Source organism: Vulpes vulpes, chromosome 7, assembly GCF_048418805.1.
Source record: "Vulpes vulpes isolate BD-2025 chromosome 7, VulVul3, whole genome shotgun sequence".
Taxonomy (NCBI): domain Eukaryota; kingdom Metazoa; phylum Chordata; class Mammalia; order Carnivora; family Canidae; genus Vulpes; species Vulpes vulpes.
This window is the reverse complement of record NC_132786.1, coordinates 88,426,197-88,453,623: the sequence shown is the minus strand read 5'-3', so window position 1 is coordinate 88,453,623 and position 27,427 is coordinate 88,426,197. Positions and strand designations below refer to the sequence as shown.

Here is a 27,427-nt window from a genome sequence, read left to right as displayed (position 1 = left end):
CTAATATAAATTGTTGGCCTGCAGATAGAAATAACAAATAGTAGGTCACTGGGTTTGCCTGAGATAAGCAATCACTTGCAGTAAAAAATATTTTTAAAAATTGATTGAGTTTAACTACATATGTACCCTAGAAGAAAAAAAAGACAAGTACATTTCGCTGCTTTTTGGCAAGGTTGTTCTATTATAATTTGAGGCCACTGCACAACGGCAATTTTATTAAAATGAGAAAATTGCTACATTTGAGTTCTAACTGCCAACTTTTGATCCTAACATAAAAGTCTGCCAAACAAATGACCAGAACGGTAATTCTGATTAAAACTACTACTTCAGGGGCACCTGGTGGCTCAGTCAGTTAAGCAGCTGCCTTTGGCTCGGGTCATGATCTCAGGGTCCTGGAATCGAGCCCCCATTTGACTCTCGGCTTGATGGAGTGTCTGCTTCTCCTTCCCCCTCTGCTTCCTCTCCCCTGCTCAAGTCTTTGTCTCTCTCAAATAAATAAATAAAATCTTAAAAAAAAAAAGAAAACTGCTATTTCATTATTAAAATAATTTATAATTAAAATATTAAATATATTTTAAAATAATTATGACTGAGGAGAATGTTCTAACATTTATATATATGTATATACTATATATGAGTTATGTATAACTCATATATAGTATATACATATATACATATATAAATAGATTATATATAAATATATTATATATGAATATATAAATATATATGTATATACTATATATGAGTTATATATAACTCATATATAGTATATACATATATACACACACACACACTATAATTTCTTGGCTACCAATTTAATAAAAATATCCCAAAGATACTCAATAGGGGGTTGATAATTATTTCTAAAATCTTGGGTAGGACATTTTATTTTTAAAACTTCGGATAGATATGCGTGCTTATTAAATGAGCCCGTGAGAACCCCAGCTCTCTCTCCGGCTACCAGACCTCTTCTCTCCTCTCTTAAACAGTCAAACTCACCATTCTCCAACTGAATCTAAAGTAAAATCACATCAACCTTCTTTCAGTTCTGTGAGCATGCTGGGGTCTGCAGTATGCACCCCCAATGTCACTCCCATCTTCCATCCTCCTACAGTTCCTGCTTGCTCATCGATTAGGTTAAGTGTCCCTGAATACACAGCACCTCTTGACTTTCCAGCTAATTAACTGTTTAATGATCTATCTCCACAGCTGATTGAAAGTCATGTGGCCTGTGATCTTCTACATCTAGCTTACCTTACTGTATCCCCACTCCCTAGCACAAAGCCTGGCATAGAGTTGGAAGCTCAATAAGTATTTACTGAACATAGGAGGGATTTCTCAGTTGCTCAACCAAAATTATTGTCCATAACAAGAAGGTGAACTTTTTAAGGCCCAAATCTACATAATGCTCAGGGCATGCCTAGTTTGAGCCCTGACACAGAGGTGGAACTCCAATCAAAAACGGACAGTTCAAGAGGAGATAACAATTCAATGACGTAAGCAATTTTCAATTTTTTAAAAGATATTATTTATTTATTGGGGCAGGGAGAGAGAGAACAGAGGGGAGGAACAGAGGGAGAGGGACAAACAGACCCCATGCTAAGTGTGGAGCCTGACATGGGGCTCGATCTCACGACCCTGAGATCATGACCTAAGCCTAAATCAAGAGCTGGGTGCTTAAGTGACTGAGCCACCCAGTGTTCCAGCCATTTTCTATTTTAAAAGAACAACTTTTATAGCTTTAATATTAAGCTACAAATATTATTAGATTTGCTTAATATAACTAATTTTCTTTTTCATATGAGTTTAAATAAGGAAATACCAAAACAGAAATTTAATCTCAATTAGAAGTTTTTGTAAGTCACTAATAGTTTCTGAGGCCATGATATCATTTTATTAAATATTATTACCGCTCATTATTCTTAAGCACTGGAGTACTGCAAGAAACAAAGGGAATATTTTGAGAGAAAGACCTCAAGACCAGAGTAAGAATTTGGCTATCAGAAGAAAAGGGACAGAAAGAGTAAAGTAGTGAGACACAGGATATAGGGTTAGAAGGAATTCAGTCTTTTGATCAGTGAGATGCTGTCCTCACCAGCATAAGTGAAAAGCTGTGGGTTTGTTGGATCTGGAATGGGAAGACTAGGAACAGGGCTTCAATAATTTAAGTATGAGAAGCCAATACATCTGATTTGATGTATCCTTAAATGAATTAATGATAGTAGGAATTAAAGCAAAGATGGATCACCAGTAGTAGACAGTGACAGGTGAAGACAAATATGATCAGTTCTGAGACAGAATAGCAGGTATATACAGGGAAGGAAGTGCTTTCAAAGGAAACAGAAGGCCAGTTGCAGAGATAAGAGGTTAAACCAAAGAAATTCTAGAAGCCAAGATCAAAAAGGGTGCTAAGACAAAGGACAGTGTACCCTGGCAAAGACATCTAAATGGTCCTAGAGTATAAACACTGAATCACAGATTGTAAACAATGAGGCTGAGTAATCTGACCAGTATAGACAACAGTGGAAATACTACCTCATTGTTAGAACATGCTTGTTTCCAATCAATTCTGGCACAGTTACTTAACGAAGTTCTTCATGAACTTAAAACCTGCTTCAAGTGATCCAGTTCCCATCACTGCCCTAAGATGCTTCTTTGTAATCTGCACAATTGGCCTAGATGTTGAGAATTGCCTATGAAAGTGTTCACACTCTCTCAGTTTCCATGGTCTCAATTTAATCTTAACGATTTTTTCCCTCAACAAATTGCTTATATCCATCATATAACTTCACACCGTTTTATTACTTAAAGATAAGACATTTTTAAAAGGATTTATTTGAGAGAGTGAGAGCGCACACACACATGGGGAGGGAGGCAGAGGGAGAGAGAGAATCTCAAGTAGATGCCACACCCAGTGTGGAGCCTGATGCGGGGCTAGATCCCACAACCCTGAGATAATGACCTGAGCCAAAATCAAGAGCCAGATGCTTAACTGACTGAGCCACCTAGGTGTTCCAAGACCTTTTGTTTTCAAAATCTTTTTTATTAGGTCAATTCTCCCCTACTCTAAACAGTGTAATTTCTGTCTTCCAAATTACTCAAAGTATCAGTGGCTTCTGGTTTGGAAGTTCCCGGGTTGGCATAAAACAAATGCATTCTTGATACTGTCAATTTGTAAGAGATTTCTGCTTCCTTTCTTTTTACTGTAATGAGTTTGCAAGATGACTCCCCAAATGGCAATAGCTCTTTGTCCCTGCCATATCCCATTGCAACCTCATACCTGCTTTGCTGTCTGATATCACTTTGGCACCCTTTCAGCATTACTAAGCATTTTCTCCCATTGAATATCTCTTTCAGATTACTTGCTCTTAGATGTATTATCTTTCTATTTCCTGTGATACTTTTAAACCTTTTTGGTATCTTTGTGATACTTCTCTTATTTCGCTATTTGAGATACTATTCCCAATTTACTGTTACCTATAAAATTGGTTGACAAACTATTCATTTCTGATTTTATATTTTTAAGGAAAATACATTAGGCAAAATATGCCTTCACAAAGCTGCATTTCATATTAAGAAGAATGAGTTTCTTAAGTAAAAGTTACAAGTCATCAAATTAAGTCAGTAAACTTGAATTGTTTACTTATACAAATTAAACACTTTTATGACTAGCTTTAAACAGAAGTTAAAATGAGTTTTCAGTGGCATTTATTTTTGTATAATGTGTGTACTTGGTTTGATTTCACTCATTGATTTCTTTGGGATTGAGTTAATGTAGAAGAAATTATTTTTTAAAAAAACAAAATATTTTGTTTAAATTTCAAATCTTAAATACATTTTAAAACCTCAAAAAATAATTTAAAAAAGATAAATGAATAAAAATTCAAATAAATGTCCTTGTTTCTCCAATAACTGTAAAAATGGCACTGGTTTTACTTAAATAAAAGTCACCTTAATTAAAACAGCAATGATCCATTCAGTATTTATGTTCTACCTCATTGTATTTACGAGAGTTATATTTATTTTTTCCTACTGTACTGTTTATAATTTTCTTTTTCCTGTACTCAAAACATATTTTAACATAAAATTTGGCAAGCGAATTTCAGGATATTTATTTCCTAAATATTGAGCTCACATAAACATAAAACTCCTGTTTTACATCCTTGTTTATTTAATATCACTCTAGTTTTCTCTAATTTCTTTGGATAGTAACTTAGAACCATTTTAAAAATCAAATTTAAAGGAATCGAATCAATGTTTCAGTGTATTTTTCGTTTAAATTCTGCTAAACCTTAAATTTCACAGGTTTTTGACTGAAGAATCTTTGAAGAAAACACATTCTAATCCGACTCAGGTAAATTACGAGTTAAACGTGTGCAATTTAGAAAAGAAATATGGCAAGTCCATGTATGGTGGCTCAGTCTTAGAGTGATGTTTACACAGGGAGTCCTGGCTCTGTCTGCACTATATTATGACCCTTGTCATCGCCTGCCCTGGAGCAGTTACATATGTGTCTACTTCTCCCATTAAGCCAGTCTCTCTTGAAGGGCAGAAGCAATCTGAAACCTCTATATCTTCTGTGAAGCCTCCCACAGCACTTTGCACAAAGCAGACCCACAATAAATGTTTGCAAAGTCGTGTCAGAGGAGCACAGTTCTGGGGTTTGCCTTGATATACAAGCGCCATGAAAAATGAAAGCAAAAGTAACCTATGTGAATGGGTCGGGAAGCAGGAGGAGGTGGTGGTGGTACGAATGTTAGCAAATAACCTCAAATGAAAATATTTAAATGGGATTTTACTTAACTCATCACTAATCTACTTGGACAACAGTTGAAATTAAAAAAAAAAAAAAAACTTCTCATTCTTCCCAAATTAGAAGACAGGGAAGCTTCATTATTTTGTTTGAAAGTATTTTCTGAATTAGACACGCCTGCATGACATAGCCAATATAAATAATTTGTTCTCCTGGTGTTGCTACTCTGAACAGTGAAGAAAAGATCAACAGTACAGGAATTCCCCAATAAAGAGTGACCCATTGTGTAGAAAATAGATCCTAAAACAAGGGACTGTATTTAGGATAGGTTTCTACTTTCCAAATTCTGGCACACCCTTAGTCCCTAGCACGAATGAGTCAGTCTCTTGGTAAACCTGAGACTGGTCATTCAAAGGCAATGTCATTCAATTCAACAAACATTTATTGTGCACCCACTGTATGCAAAGGTACATGAATGAAAACCTGAGGAAAAAAAGGGCCTGCAAAGTAGACTGAGAAGCGGTGATCAGGAAAGAATGAAAAGATATGAGGGAAGGGGGAAGGTATGGAATCCAAGAGAGAAGAGAGATTGGTCACCGTTCTCAGATGTCACAGAGAGTGGAAATCTGAGACTCCAGAAGAAGAGATAAAATTCTAATTGTGTAAATGCAAAGTACTAGGATCAATGAACAAAATGACCAACTTCTCGAATTTTCCATGTTTAGAACAATTATATTTTATAAGCCTATTCCCTAAGAATAAGATCCAGTTCTATTAATGTTATTACCAACTTCCCTACCATCCAGAGTTGAAGTTTCTTCCTTTTCCCTCTGATAACTAATGCAATCAGCTACCAAGTCCTACCAGTCATATGCACATGACTATGGTCACAGACATGGTAGTACAGGTTTTGTACTGTGCAAGAGTGCCACATCTGCAAGGAGGAGCATTCGCATTATAGATGTGTATGTTTAGTTTTCCAGTAGATGGCAGTCAAGTGTCTTATTCTAATTAAATAAATATATTACAACAATTTTCTAACAAATAGAAGTAAGAGGTCTTAACGACAGGGCATCTTTTTAATTCCCAGAATGCACTGAGTGGGTTAGTGGTAGCCCTGCCCAAAATGTTTCTCATGTATTTCTTTTTTTTTTTTTTTTTAAGATTTATTTATTTATTTGAGAGAGAGAACAGGGCAGGGGGTGCAGAGGGAGAAGAAGAGAGAAACTCAAGCAGACACTGTGCTGAACATGGAATCCCATGAAGGGCTTGATTTCATGATCCTGAGATCATGACCTCAGGATCATGAAACTGAGCTGAAACCAAGAATCTAACACTTAATTGCTTAACTAACTGAGCCAGCCAAACACCCCCACTGCTGCCTATTTTCTTGTCTTCATTATGGCTCTGGCCACCATAAATCAGATGCATATGACATCTTGCCAGAGTTTCCAACTTGATCCTCTAACTGCTCCACACTTGAGTCCATCCCACATATGTCTGAGAAGTTTCCCAAAGATGAGTCCCGCTAGTCTAATTTCTCATTCCAAAAAGTTTTTGGTGGCTCTACACCATCCAGTCTCTTCAACTCACATTTGAAGCCCTTCATACCATGTCCTTACTCTGTGCTAGTCTCATCAGTCACTACTCACCAAGACAGGCCCTGCTTCCAGTCATATCTGGTTCACTGCCTGCCTTCCTTGTGTCCTGTCCTTCCTTATTACGCCATCTTTGTTCATGCCATTTCCTCTGCCTGGAATCCTCTCCCAACTCAGTCTTCCAGCTAGCAGCTCTACAATTCACGCCGTAGTGTTCTGGGGGAGAGGTTTAGGAGGACAGATACCGTTTTCAGCAAGCAGCAAAACCAACCAAACAAAAGCAAAAAATATAAAAAATAAAAAACAAAGAAAGTTAATATTCCCTTCCCTGTTGTTCGCTGCCATTCCTAGGAACTATTGGTGATGACAAACTACTCCAAACTTATGACTTACAACAAAGATGATTTTTATTATACCTCACAAGTCTGTGGGCCAGAAATCTGGACAGTGCTAAGAACTTCTTTTCTGTGTTACTGTAAGCAGCCTCTCTGACACGGCATTCCGCTAGTGGATGGGCTCCCTGGAGGGTCCCCACACCTCCTGCTTGTCACAGACATTTAAGGTCCAGCTTAAATTCCTCTTCCTCCAGGAAGCTTTTCTAGGCTCTTCACTCAGATGTAATCTCTCCTTGCTTCAGATTCTCTAGTACTTTTTTCTTCATTAGAGTACTTTGCCTATTCATAATCTTATATTAGGTTTTCATTTATGTAAGAAGCAAAAGAGAGAGAGAGAGACAGAGAGAGAAGCAAAGGGGACAGCAGAATGCTTTGACTGTATGAAATTTCATTCTAGGTTAAGGAGAACATGAAAGACTCAGTGTGACTGGAACTCTTGTGCAATCAAGTACAGGGACTGATCTACATGTAGACAACATTTTTTACATATGCATATAGTTACGTTTATCTTAAATTATTAGCATTTGTAATTACTCTAGATTCCAGAAAAGAAACACAATTGGGTGAAAAAATTTAGTGTCTTGTGTCATCATGCCTAATGATAATTTCTAATATTGTATATATTTTTGTTCTCAAAAATGGTTAAAATGGAACTTTCCCTTGCATATGTAAAATCCATATCCTATAGAATGTACTGAAGAGACACACTAATGGGACTGTGAAACTATCCTAATTAAAATCCAATAGTTCAAACTATCTAGTCTAAATAGCCTAGAAAAGACATAAAGATGTAGTGCAATCTTATGATGATGCAAACAATGAGGGCCACAAAATGTGACCAGACTAAATAATTCATTTCTTGTATAAAAACAAAACAAAACTGAAGCTACAAAGATCTGTGAAGTAAAACATGTAATAAAACATTAATGGTAGCATGGTCTATGAGAGAGAGACAGCGAGAGTGAAATGTCTACTACCACAAGAAGGGATAAATAAATTATGGTATCTTCATGCAAAGAAATATCATACAACAGTTTAAATGAATGAATGAAAGTTAAAATCAATATGATGAATCCGACAAATACAACATTGCATAAAGAAAGCAAATTGCAGCAGAATGCAAAGAAGTTAATAGTTTACTTATATAAACTTTTAAAATAAGCAAAACAAAACCAAACATAGTTTGGAATTACATATTGTATGTCGGGGCAGCCCCGGTGGTGCAGCAGTTTAGCCCTGCCTGCAGCCCAGGGTGTGATCCTGGAGACCCAGGATAGAGTCCCACATCAGGCTCCCTGCATGGAGCCTGCTTCTCCCTCTGCCTGTGTCTCTGCCTCTCTCTGTGTGTCTCTCATGAATAAATAAATAAAATCTTTAAAAAATGTATCATATGTGGTATAAGAAAATGGGATGGAGGTGAGTGGCTACCTCTCTGGGTGTCAAAGGTGTACTCAGGCAGCTTCCATGGTATCCATCCATACTGTTCTGCTTCTGAAGCTAATGGCAGGCACATGGATGCATGGTGTATTAAGCTTTATAACTTGAAAGCTTTAATATTTTATAACAATATTGCAAGATTGAAAAAAGAGACCCTGGGACACTTGCGTGGTTAGTCAGTTAAGTGTCTGCTTTCAGCTCAGGTCATGATCCCGGGGCCCTGGGACTGAGCCCCACAACAGGCTCCCTGCTCAATGGGGAGCCTCCTTCTCCCTCTCCCTCTAACCCACCCTCCTTCACTCATGTTCTCTCGTTCTCTTTTGTTTTCTCTCTCTCCCAAAGAAATAAAATTTAAAAAAAAATTTTAAAGGATTTTATTTATTTATTCATGAGAGACATAGAGAGTGAGGCAGAGACATAGGCAGAGGGAGAACAGGCCTCCTGCGAGGAGCCTGATGTGGGGCTCAATCCCAGGACCCCAGCATCGTATCCTGAGCCAAAGGCAGATGCTCAACCGCTGAGCCACCCAGGCATACCTAAAAAAATTTTTTAAAAGAGACCCATAAAAATTTTTCTTCCACTTTTGTCTTTTGAGATATTTACTATAAAAATTCTACATAAACAGAAAAATAACTGTGCAATCAAGAAGGGTTCAAAACCACTGGGGAGAGGCTATGATGTGAGGGAAAGGAAGCAAAGAACTCTCTGGTTCTCAAAATAAGATAACAAAAACAAACAAAAAACCCCAAGTAAGCGAACACTTAAATTTCTTTAAAATAAATCATCTTCCAGCTCCTTCCCTCAGTTTTTGCATGTTGATTTTTAAGAGTTGGTCCCAACCCCAGAGCCTTCACTCTGGGTGGACCAAAAGGAGACAGTATTGAACACAACAGACACCCTGCTGTGGCCTCTGCAAAGGTGGTGGTAGCAGGATCAAGCACAACTGAGATTCAGTAAGCACATATAGTGTATCAGGCACTGATAGCCTGGAGCTTTATCTGCATTCTCTATTCAATCTACACAACAACCCTACAGGGTGGGATTACTATCTTGTTCATTTCAGAGAGGCTAATGGACTTGCCAAGGCCACACAGCTAGCAAGAGGTGGAGCCAGGAGGCTAGCCAGACCGTTACACATAATCAGTGTTACTCTGCTTTTCTGTCTATCCCAAATTAGAATGATCAGATATCTGTAAATTAACTCATCTTCAAAAAAAGTTACTTCATTTACATCTGGCTCCGAAACATGTTCAATGACTTTATATCAGCTTTGCTTTGGCAACTAAGTAGTTCCCCTTCTACAGCACAGCACAAAAAACTTTAGAGATCACTCTTCTACAAAACCACCTGTACTATGTCCACATGGTTGTCAAGGTTTAAAAATGAATACAGATAATAACAGAAGCAATTCCAAGGGGAATTTTTCTTTTGTGGGAGAGGATTAGATGGAAACATTGCAAAAAAAATTAAAAAGGAGCACCATCTGGAATAATTTTACTTTCTCACATCTTGGATACCTCATAGTGTGCAACCGTGTCAAAAATAAAGGAGTAAGAGTCATGAAGTGGAAGAGTCTCAAGATCTCAGAATCTAAGAAGATATGTTGACTATACAATCATTACTTATGAAGAGATACTCTCTTTAGATCTTGTTTTTTTGTTTGTTTTTACTAATGGATACATACACATCATTCATCTCTTAATACCTGTAGTAAATCCTCTCTCAAAGAAAGGCAAAGTCTTATTTATTTAAGACAAAAAAAGCTTTAATGCATATTAGTTTGCCACAGAAGAGGTCAACATGCAGGTGTTCAGCCAAACTGGTCATTTCTTCTGGGGTGAGCAGTTCCCCTGCACCGTGGTGGGACCCAGGAATCCTGGGAAGACTCTCAGCACCAAGTAGCCTGGTGGCACCCAACTCTGGCTACATGGTAGAATCACCGAAAAACCTACAAGGAGTCCTGAGCAGATTATAATTCTACATTTGATTGGTAAAACCATAGAGTCTGAAAGATAAATAGGGAACATTTTCTCGATCTTTGGTTGGCAAAGATTACTTACACAGGGCCCAGAAACATTATACATAAATGTAAAATTCAACATTAAAATTAAAAACTTGTTTATCAAGATACTCCTCCCATAGTGTAGGAGACAGAAGTGACCAGCACATACATCAGAGAGCAGGGCAACAACTATACCATCCTGCCACCAGAGGAGGATCAGCCCTTCTTAGCGAAGGAGACAATCCCGACCATCAAGAGAACCTGGATCGGGGTATGCCTGAAGTCAGCCCAACCCACACAGGGGCTGTTTGGTCTGAGCTGACAAATGCCCCTTTTCAGTTAAGCCAGGACAAGCTGGAGTTTCTGTCACTTTCTTCATAAACAGTCTTAAAGACCAGACCCACTTATACTTTAATTCTCAACTTCTCTGAATCCACCAACAAGCTCGCTTTTTGTCAGCCTACCACATGCCCTCACATTCCTGATTTTTTTTTACATTCCTGATTTCATTAAAACCTTAGTCTACAAAATTCTGATAATTTTGGAGTGGAGTTGCCACTTGCCTGGACTCACAAATAAATGGCTATCTTTTCATTTCTCAACAAATGTCTTCACCTCCAAGGGTCCTATTTCATTCCACCCACAGTTTTAGAGCTCACTGCTTCTCCGCAATCACTTCATATTCTTTGCTCTCTCCTTCACTTATTCCTGATTTCTTCAGTCCCCTTCTCCCAGGGCACAATGCTCTAATGCGTGCTACCTACTGAAAGTGACACGGTTGCCCTGTTTATTCATTTGTTCATCCAATACATTTATTCAGCAATAAATGTGTGCCATTGCCAGTCCATGTGTTTCTAACTATCACCATACCTTGCCTCATAATCCCTTTAGTTGTCAATCATAAATCCTCCAAAATACTACATTCCTAAATTTTAAGTCTTAATAGATCACAGGAGTCCACCTTACACTGGTGGCCCCAGAAAGCCTAACATTACATACACTCTGAGCCAACACATTTTTACTTTTCATTATTTAATTTTAAAAGTTGCTTCTTATTTTCTACCACTCCAATTAAAAAGAAAAAAAAATCTTAAATTTTTCTGCAAAACTCTCTTTTTACTTTTAATAGGCTTGGAAATAATTTTGGAGTTTCCTTGCCAATGCGAAAGGCTTTTCCCTATGCCTGGCATAGGCTGGACTGCAGTGAGAGGCATGGAGAGAAGGCAGACAGATTTTTCTCCTTTTGCACACTGATTAAAAAAAGTGTCACCAGATGTGAAAAGGAAAATTTAGACTCAAAATTCTGAAATTTAATCTAGCAATAAAGAAGCACCAAATTCTTAAGACATAGTGCACTTCAGTTATCTGCCATAACACCATTTCCTCCTTCAAATGTGCTCTTGATTAGAGAGTGCCTGCAACGTTTTTTACTCTGGTTAACAAGGTTTATTTTACTTCACTGAGTGCTATTGGTGAGGAAAAACCGGATTTCTTTGCTATAAGAGCTGCTGCTGGTGGTCAGGTGAGAAACCAAATAAGACTTTGCATTTGATAAATGAAGACACTTTGCTTTACTGGTAACATTTCTGACAGAGTTTTTAAAAAGAATAAAGCATCTGTGTTTAAACCTCACATTACAGATGAAGAGATGCACATGCCACCCTGAACTGAAAAGAAATTATGAAGGGACAAAACAAGGCAAGTCTTAGGGGCCTGCTAAAGACTTGGGATTTTATTTTGAGACAGATCTGAAGTGATGAGAGGGTTTTAAACATAGGAGTGAGTGACATGATCTCCCTTACATTTAAGAAAATCACTCCAGCATCCATGTAAAAAAGATCATACGAATAGAAAAGAATATTATGCAGCTAATAAGTAAATGAGATAAATCTTTAAGTTACTGTGTAAAACATAAAGCTAAAAAGTCAAGATGAAGAATAGTATATGCAGAGTATGATCCTTTGTGGAAAAAAGTATATACACATCACACACAAACACACACACACACACACACACAGGCACGTGAACATTAGTGTCATAGATTTCCCAAAATTCAGGGCTGAAGTAAATCCGCATGCCCAAGTTGTCCTAAACATACTTGACAGTACGTTTCATTAGGTATTAGTTTCAAATTTCAATTTAAATTCATTAAATTAAATTTTAATGAAATTAAATACAATTTAAATTAAGTTAAAAATTCAGTACCTTAGTCTCATTTTAATAGTGCTCCATAACCACATGTGGCTAGTGTCTACTTTATTGGACAAAACAGATCTAAATAACTGTAGAAAATACACAGGAAAGGTAAAACTTTTCTTTAAAGGTTTTCTTCTGAAATTCAAAATGGGAGTAGGGGCGGGATCTTCTACTTACCTCAGGCATTGTGGGATGTGTGTGCCACATATTATTTTTTCACATTACAAACTATTAATTACAAACAGGTAGTGTAGAGGCTTAACCCTTTTGGAGCCCCTTTAAAGATGAAGAATACAAACAGGAGTACAACATTAGATCAGTGAAAATGCATGTAGAATAAGAAAAATGACCAAAAGTTAATTTTAAGCAACTGAAAATACCACAAACATCACAAAATCAGAGAAATACCACCCCCCTCTTTTTATTAGTCAATCATCTGGCACACTTCTATAACACTTTCTTCCTAACATTTTTTTACTGTGCACGTTTTGACAAGTGGCAATTTTGTAATGTAATGTTCTGCACATAAAATTGAACAATAATTTGGTGTTTCTACTAATGAAGATATAGAAACCAATTGTTTGGAAATATATGTTGCAGAAAGCTCTGATCTTCACAACTCAGGTCAATTTTTAGGACCATTGTCAAATTTGGAGAAACTTCCACAAAATTTCTTTCATATATAAGCTGCAAAATTTCAAGACATTTCAGTTTCATATGCGGTGAGTTATCCCTAAATATTCTTTGAATTGAAGACATTTGTTAACTATAAAGCTCACTATAAACACACATTATTATAAAGTTTTATGTTATCTTTTTCCATGTTAGTATTTGGTGGTCAAATCAGCAAGAAACATAACTCTTTTCCCAAGGAATTCAAAGGATTCATTCCTCTTCCATAACCAGATTTTCAAACAATCCATCTTACTACTTATATTCAAGAGGTATCTCCTCTTCTCAATAAATTACTGCTATGGGGATAATCTGATTTTCTTTTGTACAGTATATTTTTGGAGAATAATTTCTACTTATTTCATCATTCACCTTGGTTGTTTTAATTTTATGTTCTATAATCTGAGTTTTCTCAGTTCTTTAATAAAGATAAAGGTGAAAAAAATAACTCTTCATCTTTGTCTAAATTAGGAATCTGTGATTTCTCAGTTGTCTAACTATAACATTCCAAAGCATCTTTCAAACTGAAGTTAAAGTTATGTATTCCCAGCTCAACTTCCTTCTAGCCAGATCCAAAGAATGCCTGTGATCACTCCAAAGCAATCCAGCATGTGAGGAAATGTGATGGAAGGAAGGTCAGAGTAGAAAAGAGACAGCAGTCCTAACTGCGGTTTAAGTATCTTAAAATTCTCCCAATTTTGCAAAAACAATATGGCCATGTGAACATATATAGCCAGAGGCCTCCCAAATCCTTGGAAGGGGCTGGTGTAAGGAAGGGGCCCTGAAACCTAAATCTAGCAAATTAGCTCCTGCTAAACTTGCCTCTGATTACAGGTAAACAAAGTAGTTAGAAGATCCAGTTTAAACCAAAGGTCCTTAATCTACCCCCTAGAGGAGCTGGGTGTTCCCACCTGTTACTCCACTGCCACACATACACATAAATATTCAATTTTAGGCTGAGTATACTTTTAAAAAGTCTCATAGCAGACTCTCATTTACGTTCCCTGACTTTCCCACATTGCACAGCTAGAATCGCTTAAGCTTTTGTTTTGTGTTTGCAAGAAAACAATTCTTATGTCCATAAGAAATCTTTCTCATTTATAACATATGGGCTAAAGCATGATACATGTAAGTGGGGTGGGAAATCGTCATCACAGAGCTTAATATTTCTTCATTAGTGGAAGTAATGTAACTAGTGCTACAACATAGGAAACAATATCCTGCTTGGCTATATCCATAAAGAGCTTGCACAGCATCAAACAGATCTACAGAGTAGGAGCCTCAACTGGCATTTAACACAATTAAAGTTGTCTTCCAAATTCATCTTCTGTTTTTAATCTAGGGAGTTCCAAGGTCTTTTGGGTGGTCATTACTTCTTACTAAATATCTTATTGACATTACTTATTATTTCCATTTACCCTAACACACACTTGTAAGTCCAGCAATAAGTTTCAAACAATTATTGCTTTCACCATGTTTTGTAAAATCTGAAAAATACAGGCAGTTAAAAGCACAAACTCCAGAGTCACACTGGGTTCAAATCCTGGCTCAGCCACTTTCTACCTGTAATTTTGAGCAAGTCACGTAACTTCTCTGTACTTCAGTTATCTGTAAGACAGGGATAAAATAAAACCTACCCCATAGAGATGCTATGAGCATTAAATAAATTCATTTTCATAAATACTTAGAGCAGTATTTGACACACACCAGGGTTTTACACACATTAAATATAAGAAAAATAAGCATCCATGTGTAATATGAAATGGGGAATAATCAGAGAAGCTTAAATCAAAATAGTCATACTAATTTGAATGGAGTTTTACTATCTTCCATCATGTTACAAATTCCAAACTGCTAAAGACAGGTAATTCGAATTTAAAAGTACAAACATTTCTGAGCCAAATAATTTATACATTATCAATACATTCTCTGTCTCTGATCACAAGGTAGCCAAACATCAACAAGCAGCTTGGCTCAGTGGGGTTGAGTATATGCAAAATGGCCTCTAGCTGGGAAGCTTTAGACACATCATTTAATTTCTTGGAATTTCAGTTTCTGTGTTTGGGCAAATGGCTATAATACTATCTGAATTTAAGAAGTTTGCGAAAATTACATTATATGAAACATATATAAAGAGCTCTTATAGGGCCTGGCACCTAGCAGATGCTCAATAAATAGTAATTGTTATAGTTGCACTTGATCATTATCATTCCATTGTGTTATACTATATATTAAATGTCATTGCCTCTTACCATTCTAGCAGTAAAATACAAGAAAATCTATCTTTCCTATTCACTTTTGTTAAGACTGTCAAACATAATCAATGTCTGACCTTGTCCTGGACTAAGATTGAATAACACTGGTGAAAGAGATCCTTCATGGATATTTATGAATGCAAATGTGACACATAAGGTCCTTTCATTAGTACTTAATGTTATTAAGGTTTTAACAGAACTTAGATAAACTATCATAGAAAAGAATAATTAAATCTTAGATGTTTTCTGCATCACATTTCAATTTATATGACCTTCAGTGAGAACTTTCAAAAATCTTTATACTACTTTATGAACCTTTTCATTATATCTGCATATTAGATCACAGCAAATATCAATGCCCAGTTTCATTTTCGAAAAATATGGGACTGACAATTTATGACTTGCCCTCCTAAACATACCAAGAAGGGAGTTCACATAATTTCTCACTATTTCTGGAGGAAGCCTTTGCCACCAGTACCGAGAATGCTATAAAATTAAATATTAAAGTCTCAAATCGCTAAATATTCTATAAGCTATGAAAAAAATACTTACCCATTCCCATTCCTGGAAAATGCATTAACTAATGTCCCTCAAATATTTTTCCTTGGATTAGGTGGAAACAGTTCAAACCCCAAGAAGACACATAGCTTTAACTTGGAATGTTGGCTGTTAGAATGTGTGCTGCTGGAAAGTAATTAAACCACCTTGTATCCTCACTTAGTGAGATTATAAAAACCCAGAAAGGAGTCCTTCAAGGAAAAAATGTCAAAACTGTTTAAATTAATTTAGCACATTAAATTTCACGGCATTTATTGTGGAATTGTTACAGCATTCATTTTAACTTCAAAAAAATAACTGATAAATATTTGCCTTGGAACCTCATACAATTTTTCTTCAAATCTATTGTAAAATACCAACACCAAGTATGGAAAGGCTACAGTTAGAATTTTTAAAAGCACTGGCAAGGGAAATTTCTGCAAAAGGAGGGAAAAATTCAAACAGCATATACAGAAATCAATGCATTCATATTGATCTAAGTGAAAAGAAGTCCAGAAGAGAGGAAAATCATGTGTGATGGGATGTCTGTCACACAGCAATAAAAGTGGACAAAAAGAGATAATTCAGAATGTGGGAACGTTGGTAGTTCGTACACTTATTGATGACCATGCCTGACTCTAGAATGGCAGAGCTAAATCCCAAAGTATTATTGTGGAAAATATTACATTTTTCCCCATTTCTTTCTAAATATAGAACAAAATTTTAAATTCATATATTAAAATGGTCTACTACTGTCAAAACAAAACATGATATATAGCATTTAAGCAGGCATGAAAAAGCAATAGCTATTAGAAAAAATTTGGTAAATGGGTGAATCAGCATTTTGATTGTATTATCAATGTACCAACACAGCATGATGTTTAATACTTCGCTGTAAATAGAAATCCAAAGCTCACCTGACCTACTCCCATCCAACGGGGGAAAAAATAATTCTGGAAGCTTTAACAAGATTGATTGACTAATTTATTTATTTATTTAAAATATTTATTTATTTATTTATTTATTTATTTATTTATTTATTTATTTATGAGAGACACAGAGAGAGGCAGAGACACAGGCAGAGTTGGAGAAGCAGACTCCCCATGGGGACCAGGACCCCAGGATCATGGCCCAAGTCAAAAGCAGATGCTCAACCATTGAGCCACCCAGGTGCCCCAACTGACTAATTTATATCCCAATTCCAGGACTGGTCATTTAGTTTGTTGTAGTAATTTCAAAATGTTGTTGCTGGTTCCATAAAGTTTCACTAAATATATATTTATGGAAAAATAAATAAATAAATAAATATATTTATGGACAGGTACTGAATTTGTAATATATTCTAATCCATTGAACAGAATTTAAGGAATTATATCATATAACTTTATTACATAAATATATAATAAAATATAAATAATAAAATGCTTAACTTACATATAAAAGAAAACATAATGCATACTACAAAACATATGCTTTGTTAGGTGATTATACCTTGTTTTCCTTTTCTGGCCCAGAAATAGCATTTCTCATATTACCTAATATTTTAATGGTTTAGATTTAATTACTATACTTTTTTTCCAAGAACAAATCTGCTCTTCCTTTAAGGAAAATTATCTGTTAAATTGAAAATAATGAAGGTCGAATTTTCAGTTATACAGAGAAACAGAGTTATTCAGCAAACGATAATGAAGACTTCCCGTTTTCCAAAATTTTGACCAAATGGGCTCAGTGATAAAGATGAAAGGACCGAAAACTTCCATCTCTACTTTGAGTGACTACTATGGAAGGCTTCCTGGCAGTTCTGATTAAATGGCTTATTTCTTGCCAAAAAATGTATTTCATCACTGTGAAGTATCACAATAACCTAAGATATGAAGCTTTTTTTTTAAGATTTTATTTTTAAGTAATCTCTTCACCCAACGTGGTGCTCAAACTCACAACCCCAAGATCAAGAGCATGCACTACCAACTGAGCCAGCCAGTCACCCCTCAGATTTGAAGTTCTTCAAGTGGCACTGAGGAGTAGTAGAGAGAAAATTATCCTCCGCTGCCTGTGACCTTTACCAAGTTATGTGGTATGCTTGAACTTCAGCTTCCCCCATCCCTAAACCAATATAAATGCCCTGCCTTATTGGATTTCTGAAAGAATCAAAATAAAGTGGCATGTATGAAATGTTCTGTAAGAAAGTGTTCAACAAACAGAGTGGTACTAATAGTAATAGGAAAAATAATAGTGATTATTCAGGGAAAAAAGCATTTAACTATAGCTGGGTTTTTCAGGACTAGGACTCTCTGGGTTTAAGAATTTAAAGAATTATAAAGCAAAAAGTTGAGTGAACTTTCTAAAAAATTAACTTCAAAAAAATGCCAATACTTCTGAATAAAACAAGGCTAGAGTTTAGAGTTGTCCCCCACCCTAGGACAGACATCAAAATATCTCTATTATAACATGGTCTAGTCTCCCATGGCAACTCCAAAACAGCAGGATTTATCAATGCGTTCCATCTTTATTATTTAGAAAAAAGTCCTCATGACCTAATAGCTAATGAAGGTTTCTTGTTACTCTTTCTCACCATGCACTCTCGGAAGCCACTTTGCTTCCTTAACAATCAACATCATTTCTAATTAGATATATTGAAGTACCTAAAATAAACATGGCAATAATTTCCAGTAACAATTTATACACACACACACACACACACACACACACCATTTTTAAGAAGAAATATAGACATTTAAAAAATTCTTTTTAACTCTTAGGGCTTTAATACCTGAAGATAGCAATAAAAAGGGGGATTGTGTGTGTAAACTGTACCAAAATAATGGGACATTTCCAAGTTTGCGTTTTGAAGTTCTTTAAACAAGGTGGCCTTTTTAGTGAGTTGAGATAAAGGTTTTGAACATTTTAGGGACAGAGCATTTGGCTGGCTTTCTGCCACTTTCTACACCAGATAATTTCAGTTGCTGCTGTTTCTCTCATATGGTTTTTATTCTCCCTCTAGGGAAGTCAATGCCTTTTCACTTGCAGGCAAATTTTACTGTAGCTCTGGTAACTACTTTACAAGGTGATAAGCATTCACAAGAGGCTTTTATTAGGCCGGTAGCTAAAGCAAAAAATACGTGCACATATTTAGACAACATGTGTGAAATGGAAAACTTTAAACATATGAGAGTTCCAAGTCAGCCTAAGTGCATATCCCATGAAAAAATATGGGGGGGGGGGGGGAGGGAGGAACACGCTAAATAGCCTATACTATACCTGAATTTGTATATTTTCGTTACCATTAACTCAACATAACAGCTTGTTTAATTAAGTATGTCAACTCAGCATCTGCTAACCCACTGCTATCTGATTTTTCCCAGACTTTGTTTCCCTCCATCACTTTTCCAAATGATTTTGCAGACTTAGAATGGAAACGCCTGGGGCTTTTTGTTGTTGTTGTTTTTTGTTTTTTAAAGATTTTATTTATTTATTCATGAGAGTCACAGAGAGAGAGAGAAGCACAGACACAGGCAGAGGGAGAAGCAGGCCACATGCAGGGAGCCCAATGTGGGACTCAACCCCGGATCTCCAGGATCAGGCTCTGGGCTGAAGGCGGCGCTAAACCGCTGAGCCACCCGGGCTGCCCGAAACCCCTGTTTCTTCCATTCAGCCCCATGGGTAGTGTCCCAAAGAAGGAAATGATCCAAACTCTAGTACATGGAAGCTAGGAGGACAACTAAGCATTCAAATATGGGACTACTACATAAGACACAATTAAGCTGCAAAAGCACCACGTTAATTGGAGGCAAGAAAAGATCATCAGTGATCAGAAAGATACCATCATGCGGTACCTCAAGATAGGCCTTGGAAATCAGATAAGACTTGGGTAAATGGAGAGAAGAAACCACCTAGGCAATGACAAAAAAGAATGACCCAACATAAGAAGCTTTCAGAGCCCAGGGAGGCTGAGCAGAACGCTCTGATGAGGGGCAGTGGACAGCGCAGAGAAATAGACCATTTGTTGGAATCGCTACGCTAGGCTAGTTTTTACACACCAGGAAGTAAAATACACTCAGTGATATTCAAGTCTCCTTCAGCTACTTACAAGTTTATATCATAATTTTTTTTAAGATTTTATTTACTTACTCCTGAGACACACACACACACACACACACACACACACAGAGGCAGAGACACAGAGGGAAAAGCAGGCTCCATGCAGGGAGCCCGATGCAGGACCCAATCCCAGGACTCTAGGATCACGCCCTGGGCCGAAAGCAGGTATTAAACCTCTGAGCCACCCAGGGATCCCCTACAAGTTTATATCATAAATCTAATAAAATAAGCTCTTCCTGGTTTGTAAAGATACGATGCTTTTCCTGACAACACAACTTTTTCTGACCTGTCCACTGGACTGTAAGCTTACTGAGAAAGGAGTTCCATCCCCAGCTCTCAGAAGTTGGTCCCGGGGTCCAGCATGTTAGCAAGTACTAAAATAAATGTCTCCTGAACAAATGCCACAGCACAGAGTGCAGAGTTAGGAAATGGACTTCACTGGCACAGAGAAATGGAAGTATAACCTTTCTCGACTTGTTGCAGATATGCACATCCCATAAAGGGTTCAGAAGTTCCGCCAAATAAAGTCATAATGTAATTAGAAACCCAAGAGAAGAAACAGTCAAATCTCAAAAAAAGAACCTAGAATAGGAAAAAAAAATATTTGTAAATCATATATTTGATAGGAGGCTTATATCTAGGACATATAAAGAACTTTTATGACTCCATAATTAAAAAAACAAATAACCAATTTAAAAATGAACAAAAGATCTGGATAGTTGTCCAATGAAAACGTATCAATGACCAATAAGCACCTGAAAAGATGCTCAACTTCATTAGCCATCAAGTAAATGTAAATCAAAACCACAGTGGGGGAAAAAAAAAACCCACAGTGGGTACCACTTTACATCCAGAAGGAGAACTATGATCGAAAAGACAGTATAACAATTAGACCTGGCCAGGATATGGAGAAACCGGAACTCCCATATACTGTTACTGGAACTGTAAAATGGGCCAATTCCTTTGCAAAAACAGTCTACAGTTCCTCAAATGGTTAAACACAGAATTACCAAATGATTCAGCAATTCCACTCCCAGGCACATACCCAAGAGAAATGAAAAGCTGTCTATGCAGAACCTGTACGCAAATTTCATAGCAGCATTATTCATAATAGCCAAAAAGTAGAAACAACTCAAATGTCCACCAACTAGTGAACAGATAAATAAAATGTGTATAATCACACAATGGAATAGCACTCAGCAATAAAAAGGGATGGAATAATGATACATGTTCCAACATGGATGAGCCTTGAAAACATAAAAGTAAAAGAAGCTAGTCACAGAAATTCAGTTCTATCACTTCATTGATAGGATATGTCAAGAATAGGCAATCTAGAGAAATAGAAAATGGGGGAAATGGAGCCTGGTTGCTAAAGGGTACAGAATGAATAAATATAATATAAAAAGTCTTTAAAAAAGAAATAAATAAAAAATAAACCAGTGCAGAATGGAAAAAAACTTACCTTCCCAACTTTATCAGTAAATTCTTTCTCTAAGTAGATTGTTTGTCCAAAGTAGGAAAATCCTAGATCTAAAAAATTTTATATGTCCATGCATATACAGGGGGAAAGTATTAAACATGATTTTGGAAAATTTATTGAAATACACCAATCAGTATAACAACAGCAACAAAAATCCATAAAGGACATCAAAATCAAATACTATTGAACATTTTTTCAATTTTATAATTTATGTACTTTATATTTGTGTTTTTTTAACCTGCCTTAATACTGTTTTTGACAGATGATATTTCTTAACTGCTTTGCTAGTTCCTGTTGCAAGAAAATTGACTGTTACAATTCAAGTTTTAACAAATGTCATTTCTTTTAAAGATTTTATTTATTTATTCACAAGAGACACAGAAAGAGGCAGAGGCATAGTCAGAGAAGCAGGCTCCTCACAGGGAGCCTGATGTGGGACTCGATCCCAGGACCCTGGGATCACACCCTGAGCCAAAGGCAGAAGCTCAACCACTGAACCACCCAGACATCCCAACAAATGGCATTTCTACTATCCTTTGCTAATTATGGTGTGGCTGGATTTTGTGTAACATTCCACACTGCATTTACTCTCTTATTTTGATTTTAGAGCAACTTATTTGTAAGACTGTAAATTTGTATACATTTCATTTTGACTTGCCAGACCACATCTGATTACATTGCTTCTGAACCAGTTCTAGACAGATACTTAAACAGAAATACATACTAATGTGAATAAACTAAAAATAAGAGAATATTTACTTATATGGCACCTCTTTCAGGTTTCAAAAGGAATGTAAATGCACATATACACATACAGACCAAGCAAAACAACCTAGTACATGCAGTGTAAAATCTATGTGCTTCACAATAAATATTTCTCTGTAAGTCTTCACTAATAATATACTGCGAATGATTACTTTACATTATATATGAACTATATAATTATGAATGCATAGCACTCTGATGACCTTAGTTGACAGCAAGTCTATTATGACAGAAAGAGGACTCATATTCCACCATAATGCCATTTTAGACAAAGCAAAGCACTAATATCAGAAGCCAGAAAAATGTAAATGTCAAATAGTAACTTTCTCATCAATCAAGCTTCTTTTAGATAAATGAACACAGAATCTCACATCTGTGATTATATATATATATATATATATATATATATATATATATACACATACATACAATCAACAATCTTGAAAATTACTTTATCTGAAAATTCTGGCTGTGTTAATAAGTTCATGAATTAACAGAGTTAATCCCTCTAAGAAGTTGTGACTTAGAAAAGGTACCCTGAGACACAGAGCAACAAACACTGGCAAAAGAAAGGTCATCTTCTTAGATGACAAAACTAATTAATGATAGACGTTATATGCAAGGGCTAGGAGACCCCAGAAACTCTATTTTCTATGAAATCTTTTAAAAATCAATGCATTTATTAAGTGCATGCTTGGTCAAAGATATTTTTAAGCATTTTACATACTTAGCTTTATTAAATAAATCCTCGCAAAAATTTTGTGAGGTAAGTATTCATTATGAATGGGCATTTCACACAGGAGGATTAAGAGATTAAGTAACCTGCACAAATTTGCAGGAGTAAGAATTAGAGCTGGGACTGGATCCAAGTCCATGCTCTTTCCATTAGACCAGTCTTCCTTCCAGTAGCAAACAGCCTATCATTTTAGTAAGATGTTTCAGTAGCATCAGCTATTACAACTACAAAAGGACTCAGGGACTACCAGATACATTCCTGAAGTCTGATTGGTTCAGCTACATTACCCAGATAAGGAGAAATAAAACACTCAGGTATGGCAATCCCTACTTTGCCAAGTTTTGGCACACAAGAACAAACAAGAAAAGAATCAAAACGAAATTAAATTCAACCTTAACATTTATGTGTCTTAAAATTCTATGAATGCAGCCAGCAGAGACAACTTAATGATAATACATGGAAAATAGGTTGCAGGTTTTGTAAAAAATCCTTTTTACTTGGCTTCTGAGTGTTGTATATTCCCCACTCTGTATGTATTTTGTACATGTGTCTGAAGTTGTCTTTTATAATTGTATATTAAGAAAAAGCTGTCTAAAAGAGAGTCCACCCAGGATAATCTCACTGGTTAGCTTTGTTTTTAGTTATACTGTGGTTTTGGGATATCAATAAATAAAAGGTGTTTCCTAGGGGAAAATATATAGATGTATAATGCACATAAATTATAAAATACAAACTTACACAAAAAGATGGGCCTAATTCTTACCAAAACATTTCCAGTCTTAGCTTTCCTAACACCCATTCTCCTCAATATTCCTCTTGACTCCAGCTGTTCTTTCTCAGTCTCCTGTGAGCTTCTCTGACTCTACTCAAGCTCTAAGTTTTAGAGTTCCCTGGGGCTGGGTCCCCGGCTCCTCCTATGTAATCACATCCATTTACAAAGATGTAAATACCATGTACATTCTAGTAATCCCCAAATTTACACTAAAAGCCCAAACCTCTGCTATAAACCTCCACCTCTACATAAAAGTTACTTTGTCCAAAAACTGAACTCTTAATCTTCCCTCTAAACCCACTCCTTCTCTAGACTTCTGTATCCTCCACCCTGTGGCTCATGCCAGCAGACACTGAGATTCACTCTAGGATACCTCCTTGTCCCGGTATTTCATCCATCACCAAGTCCCCAAATATGTTCTAAACATGTTCACTTTTCTCCATTTCTGTGGTCGCTATCCTAGCCCAGGTCACCACCATCTCTCGCGCCCGGACTATTTATTGTTGCTTTAGACCTCTTCTTATCCATTTCCCCTCCAACAACAAGTGAGATCTTTAACTTAAAACAAACCAGATACTCTTACTCCTTTGCTTTAAAAACTTTCAATGATTTCCCCTTGTGCTTTAGAACAAAACTTAAACTACCAAGCCTTGCACACTCTGACCTGTCTTCCATCTTCATTCCAGTTCTTTTAGTTCCTCCCTGTACTTCAGCATTACTGGTCTTCTTTCATTCAGTTCTTCCAGGAAGCCAAGATCCTCACTGTCTCTGGGCTTTTGCACATCCTGGTTCCTCCACCCGGAACTCTTTCCTTTACTTCTTGTTTAGCTAATTCTGATTCATCCTTCAAGTTCAACTAAAAAATCACTCCTCTTAAGAGGCCTCCCTAAACAAATCCCCCCATTAAATTAGTTTCTTCTTGCAAATTCTACCTCATAACATCCTCTGCTTTTTTTCATATCATTCATTACTGTAATAAATAAATGTGTGTGTGTGTGTGAGTGTAAATTAAATGCCTGGTTCTTCTCCTAGGTTATAAAATTCATAAACACAGAGACTATGTCTTGGTGACCTTAACACAGCCAACACTTTACATAGTTTCTGGCATCTAATAGGTGCTTTATAAATACTTGCTGAATTAATTAGTGAAGAGATACTTTCTCCACCAACATCCCATTCCCAGATCCTGAAAGCGACCATTGTAACAATTTTCTTTTTATCTTCCTAGATATGAAAACATACGTTTAAAAGGGAAAGCATTCACAATAGCCAAGATATAGAAGCAAGCCAAGTGTTCATCAGCAGATGAATGGATACAGAAGATGTGGTATATATAATATACCATATACCATGTAATATACCATAATATCTATATATACATGATGGAATATTACTCAGCCACAAAAAAGAGAATGAAATCTTGCCATTTGTAACAACATGGATGGACCCAGGTGATCCATGCTAAGTAAAATAAGTCAGAGAAAGACTAATGCCATATGACTTCACTTACATGTGGAATCGAAAAAACAAAACAAAACAAACAAATAAATAAATAAAGACTCTTAAATAGAGAGAACAAACTGCTGGTTACCAGAGGGAAGGTGGGTAGGGGGAACGGGTGAAATAGGTGAGGGAGATTAAGAGGTAAAAACTTTCAGTTATAAAATAAATAAGCCATAGAGATGAAAAGGACCACAAAGGAATATAATAACTAACATTGTAGCAATGTTGTATGGGTGACAGACAATAGTCATTGTGGTAAGCACTAAGTAATGCATAGAACTGTCAAATCAGGATGTTGTACATCTGAAACTAATACAACATTATATGTCAAGTATGTTTCAATAGTTTAAAAAGCGGAAAGAGTTCAAACATGAGCATATTTTAGTATGTTTTCCTAGCACAAATGTTTACATTTAAATTATATCTAATAAAAATGTTTTAGAAAGATAATAGAAGAACCTAGATAATAATTACAATGTAGTAAAAAAAAAAAACCAACCTGTTGACTATAAAAAATAAATGTTATGCAGAAAGAGGCCCTTACCATGTAAATCTTCAACATGTCAACCAACATTTGCTGAGCACCTATTATGCACCAGACCTTGCTACACAATGGAGGCGGCTCAGTCAAGAACTGTTCAACAACAATTTTATCACTATGGTAATTTTAAGAGGCAGTTAGTAAGAAAGACTTCTTCAATAAACTCTAATTATAAGGTGGTTGGTTTTACTACATTAGAAAACTAAAATGTTACTTTTGGAGCAGAATAATAACTTTATTTTGTCAGTTAACAAATGTATTGAGTTTTTAGTAAGTTGATTTACAGCCTTATACTTAATAGTCCTATTTTCAGAGGAAGAATAAATGTAGGTTCTGCTCAGTCCTTATCATATTAATTGTAGCTAACTGAAAAGTTCACAGTTGTTTCTCAGCAAGCCAACAGTGTCATGTCCATTCAATTTAATGTTGGCTAAATAAGCATAGAGAACTTCAACTATCATTCAAATTGTTTTAATTTGCTGCATTAAAAATTTTGTTTAAAAAAACCTACTTTTTTTTTTTTCTTTGCACTTACAAGGAATTCAAAGTTCTCATAATAAGTTAAACACCTGGGGAAACTTCATTAAGCACTATTCCCTGAAATTACTGCTTCACCGTACAAAATGGGGGCTTTATAACCTGAAGAAATTAATGTAATGTGCACCACTGCCCAGGGACTCACAGTGGCAGTGGGAGACGCTGCCATGCTATTAACTTAATTAATGTTTCCATCAAATGAATGGAGTGCAGAAAAAAAATTATGCCTAAAAGTCAGGGTTTAACAAAGATTTAGAGAAACAGTGAATTCCGGATTTCAATATTGGCTGAGGAAGACTTTCAACTTACTTCTGCTCTCAAACTGTCTTTAATTCTCATAGCTATGTGTCAAGACATAAATGAGCACTGGATAAAATCCAAAGAAAGGAAAATGATTACAGAATCTATGGACTGCTATAGGTAATAAACTATAAAAATGGTAATGAATCTTCAGGATGGAAAGGCTAATGCCAAAAGCAGATTATAAGAGCAGACAGCGTTATGAATGGTTACAAAAGGTATGTCCGACTTGAACTTGTTCGCCAAATTTCAAAATTCTATACCTTCAGATTTCTTTTTTTAAAAATTCTATTTATTTATTCATGAGAGACACACACACACACACACACACACACACAGAGAGAGAGAGAGAGAGAGAGGCAGAGACACAGGCAGAAGGAGAAGCAGGCTCCATGCAGGGAGCCTGATGGTGGGACTCGATCCCGGGTCTCTAGGATCACGCCCTGGGCTGAAGGTGGGACTAAACCGCTGAGCCACCCGGGCTGCCCAAGAACTTCAGATTTTTACAGCAAAAGCAATACCAACTTAAAATTTGCAACAATTTAAAAAGAATAGGCTATTATTTTAAAATGTGGATAGAAAACATCAATCTTCTAAAAAGTGGTGTCAAGCTAAATATACATTTTGAAGGAGGACTGAGGTGATAGTTTTAGGTGACAGGTACTCTCACAAAACGTATTAAAACTTACGACTGACCAGTTTTCAAATGAAAGTTTTAGCCTGCTGTTCCTAATTTCAAATTTGCCCCATGCCTTGAAAGTAGGATTAATTCCAGGGTTTCAGGAACCTTGAACAATTACGCTCCTATTTCGGGGAAACAAAGGGAGCTCACCACTTAGTAATTAGATGC

The 27,427-nt window shown here is 36.3% G+C and overlaps 1 protein-coding gene across 10 annotated transcripts in view; it reads right to left on the bottom strand.

Moving 5' to 3' along the window:
- Positions 1-27,427, bottom strand: part of UMAD1 (UBAP1-MVB12-associated (UMA) domain containing 1) — a 254,545-nt gene that overhangs the window by 137,799 nt on the left and 89,319 nt on the right. For 5 of the 10 annotated variants that reach the window (XM_072764397.1, XM_026003822.2, XM_026003824.2 and 2 more), the window contains one exon: positions 6,406-6,567. The exons of the other annotated variants lie outside the window; for them this stretch is intronic. In XM_072764397.1, coding sequence (XP_072620498.1) covers positions 6,406-6,567 — 162 coding nt within the window. The remainder of the gene's footprint in view (positions 1-6,405; positions 6,568-27,427) is intronic. 10 annotated transcript variants of the gene reach the window in all.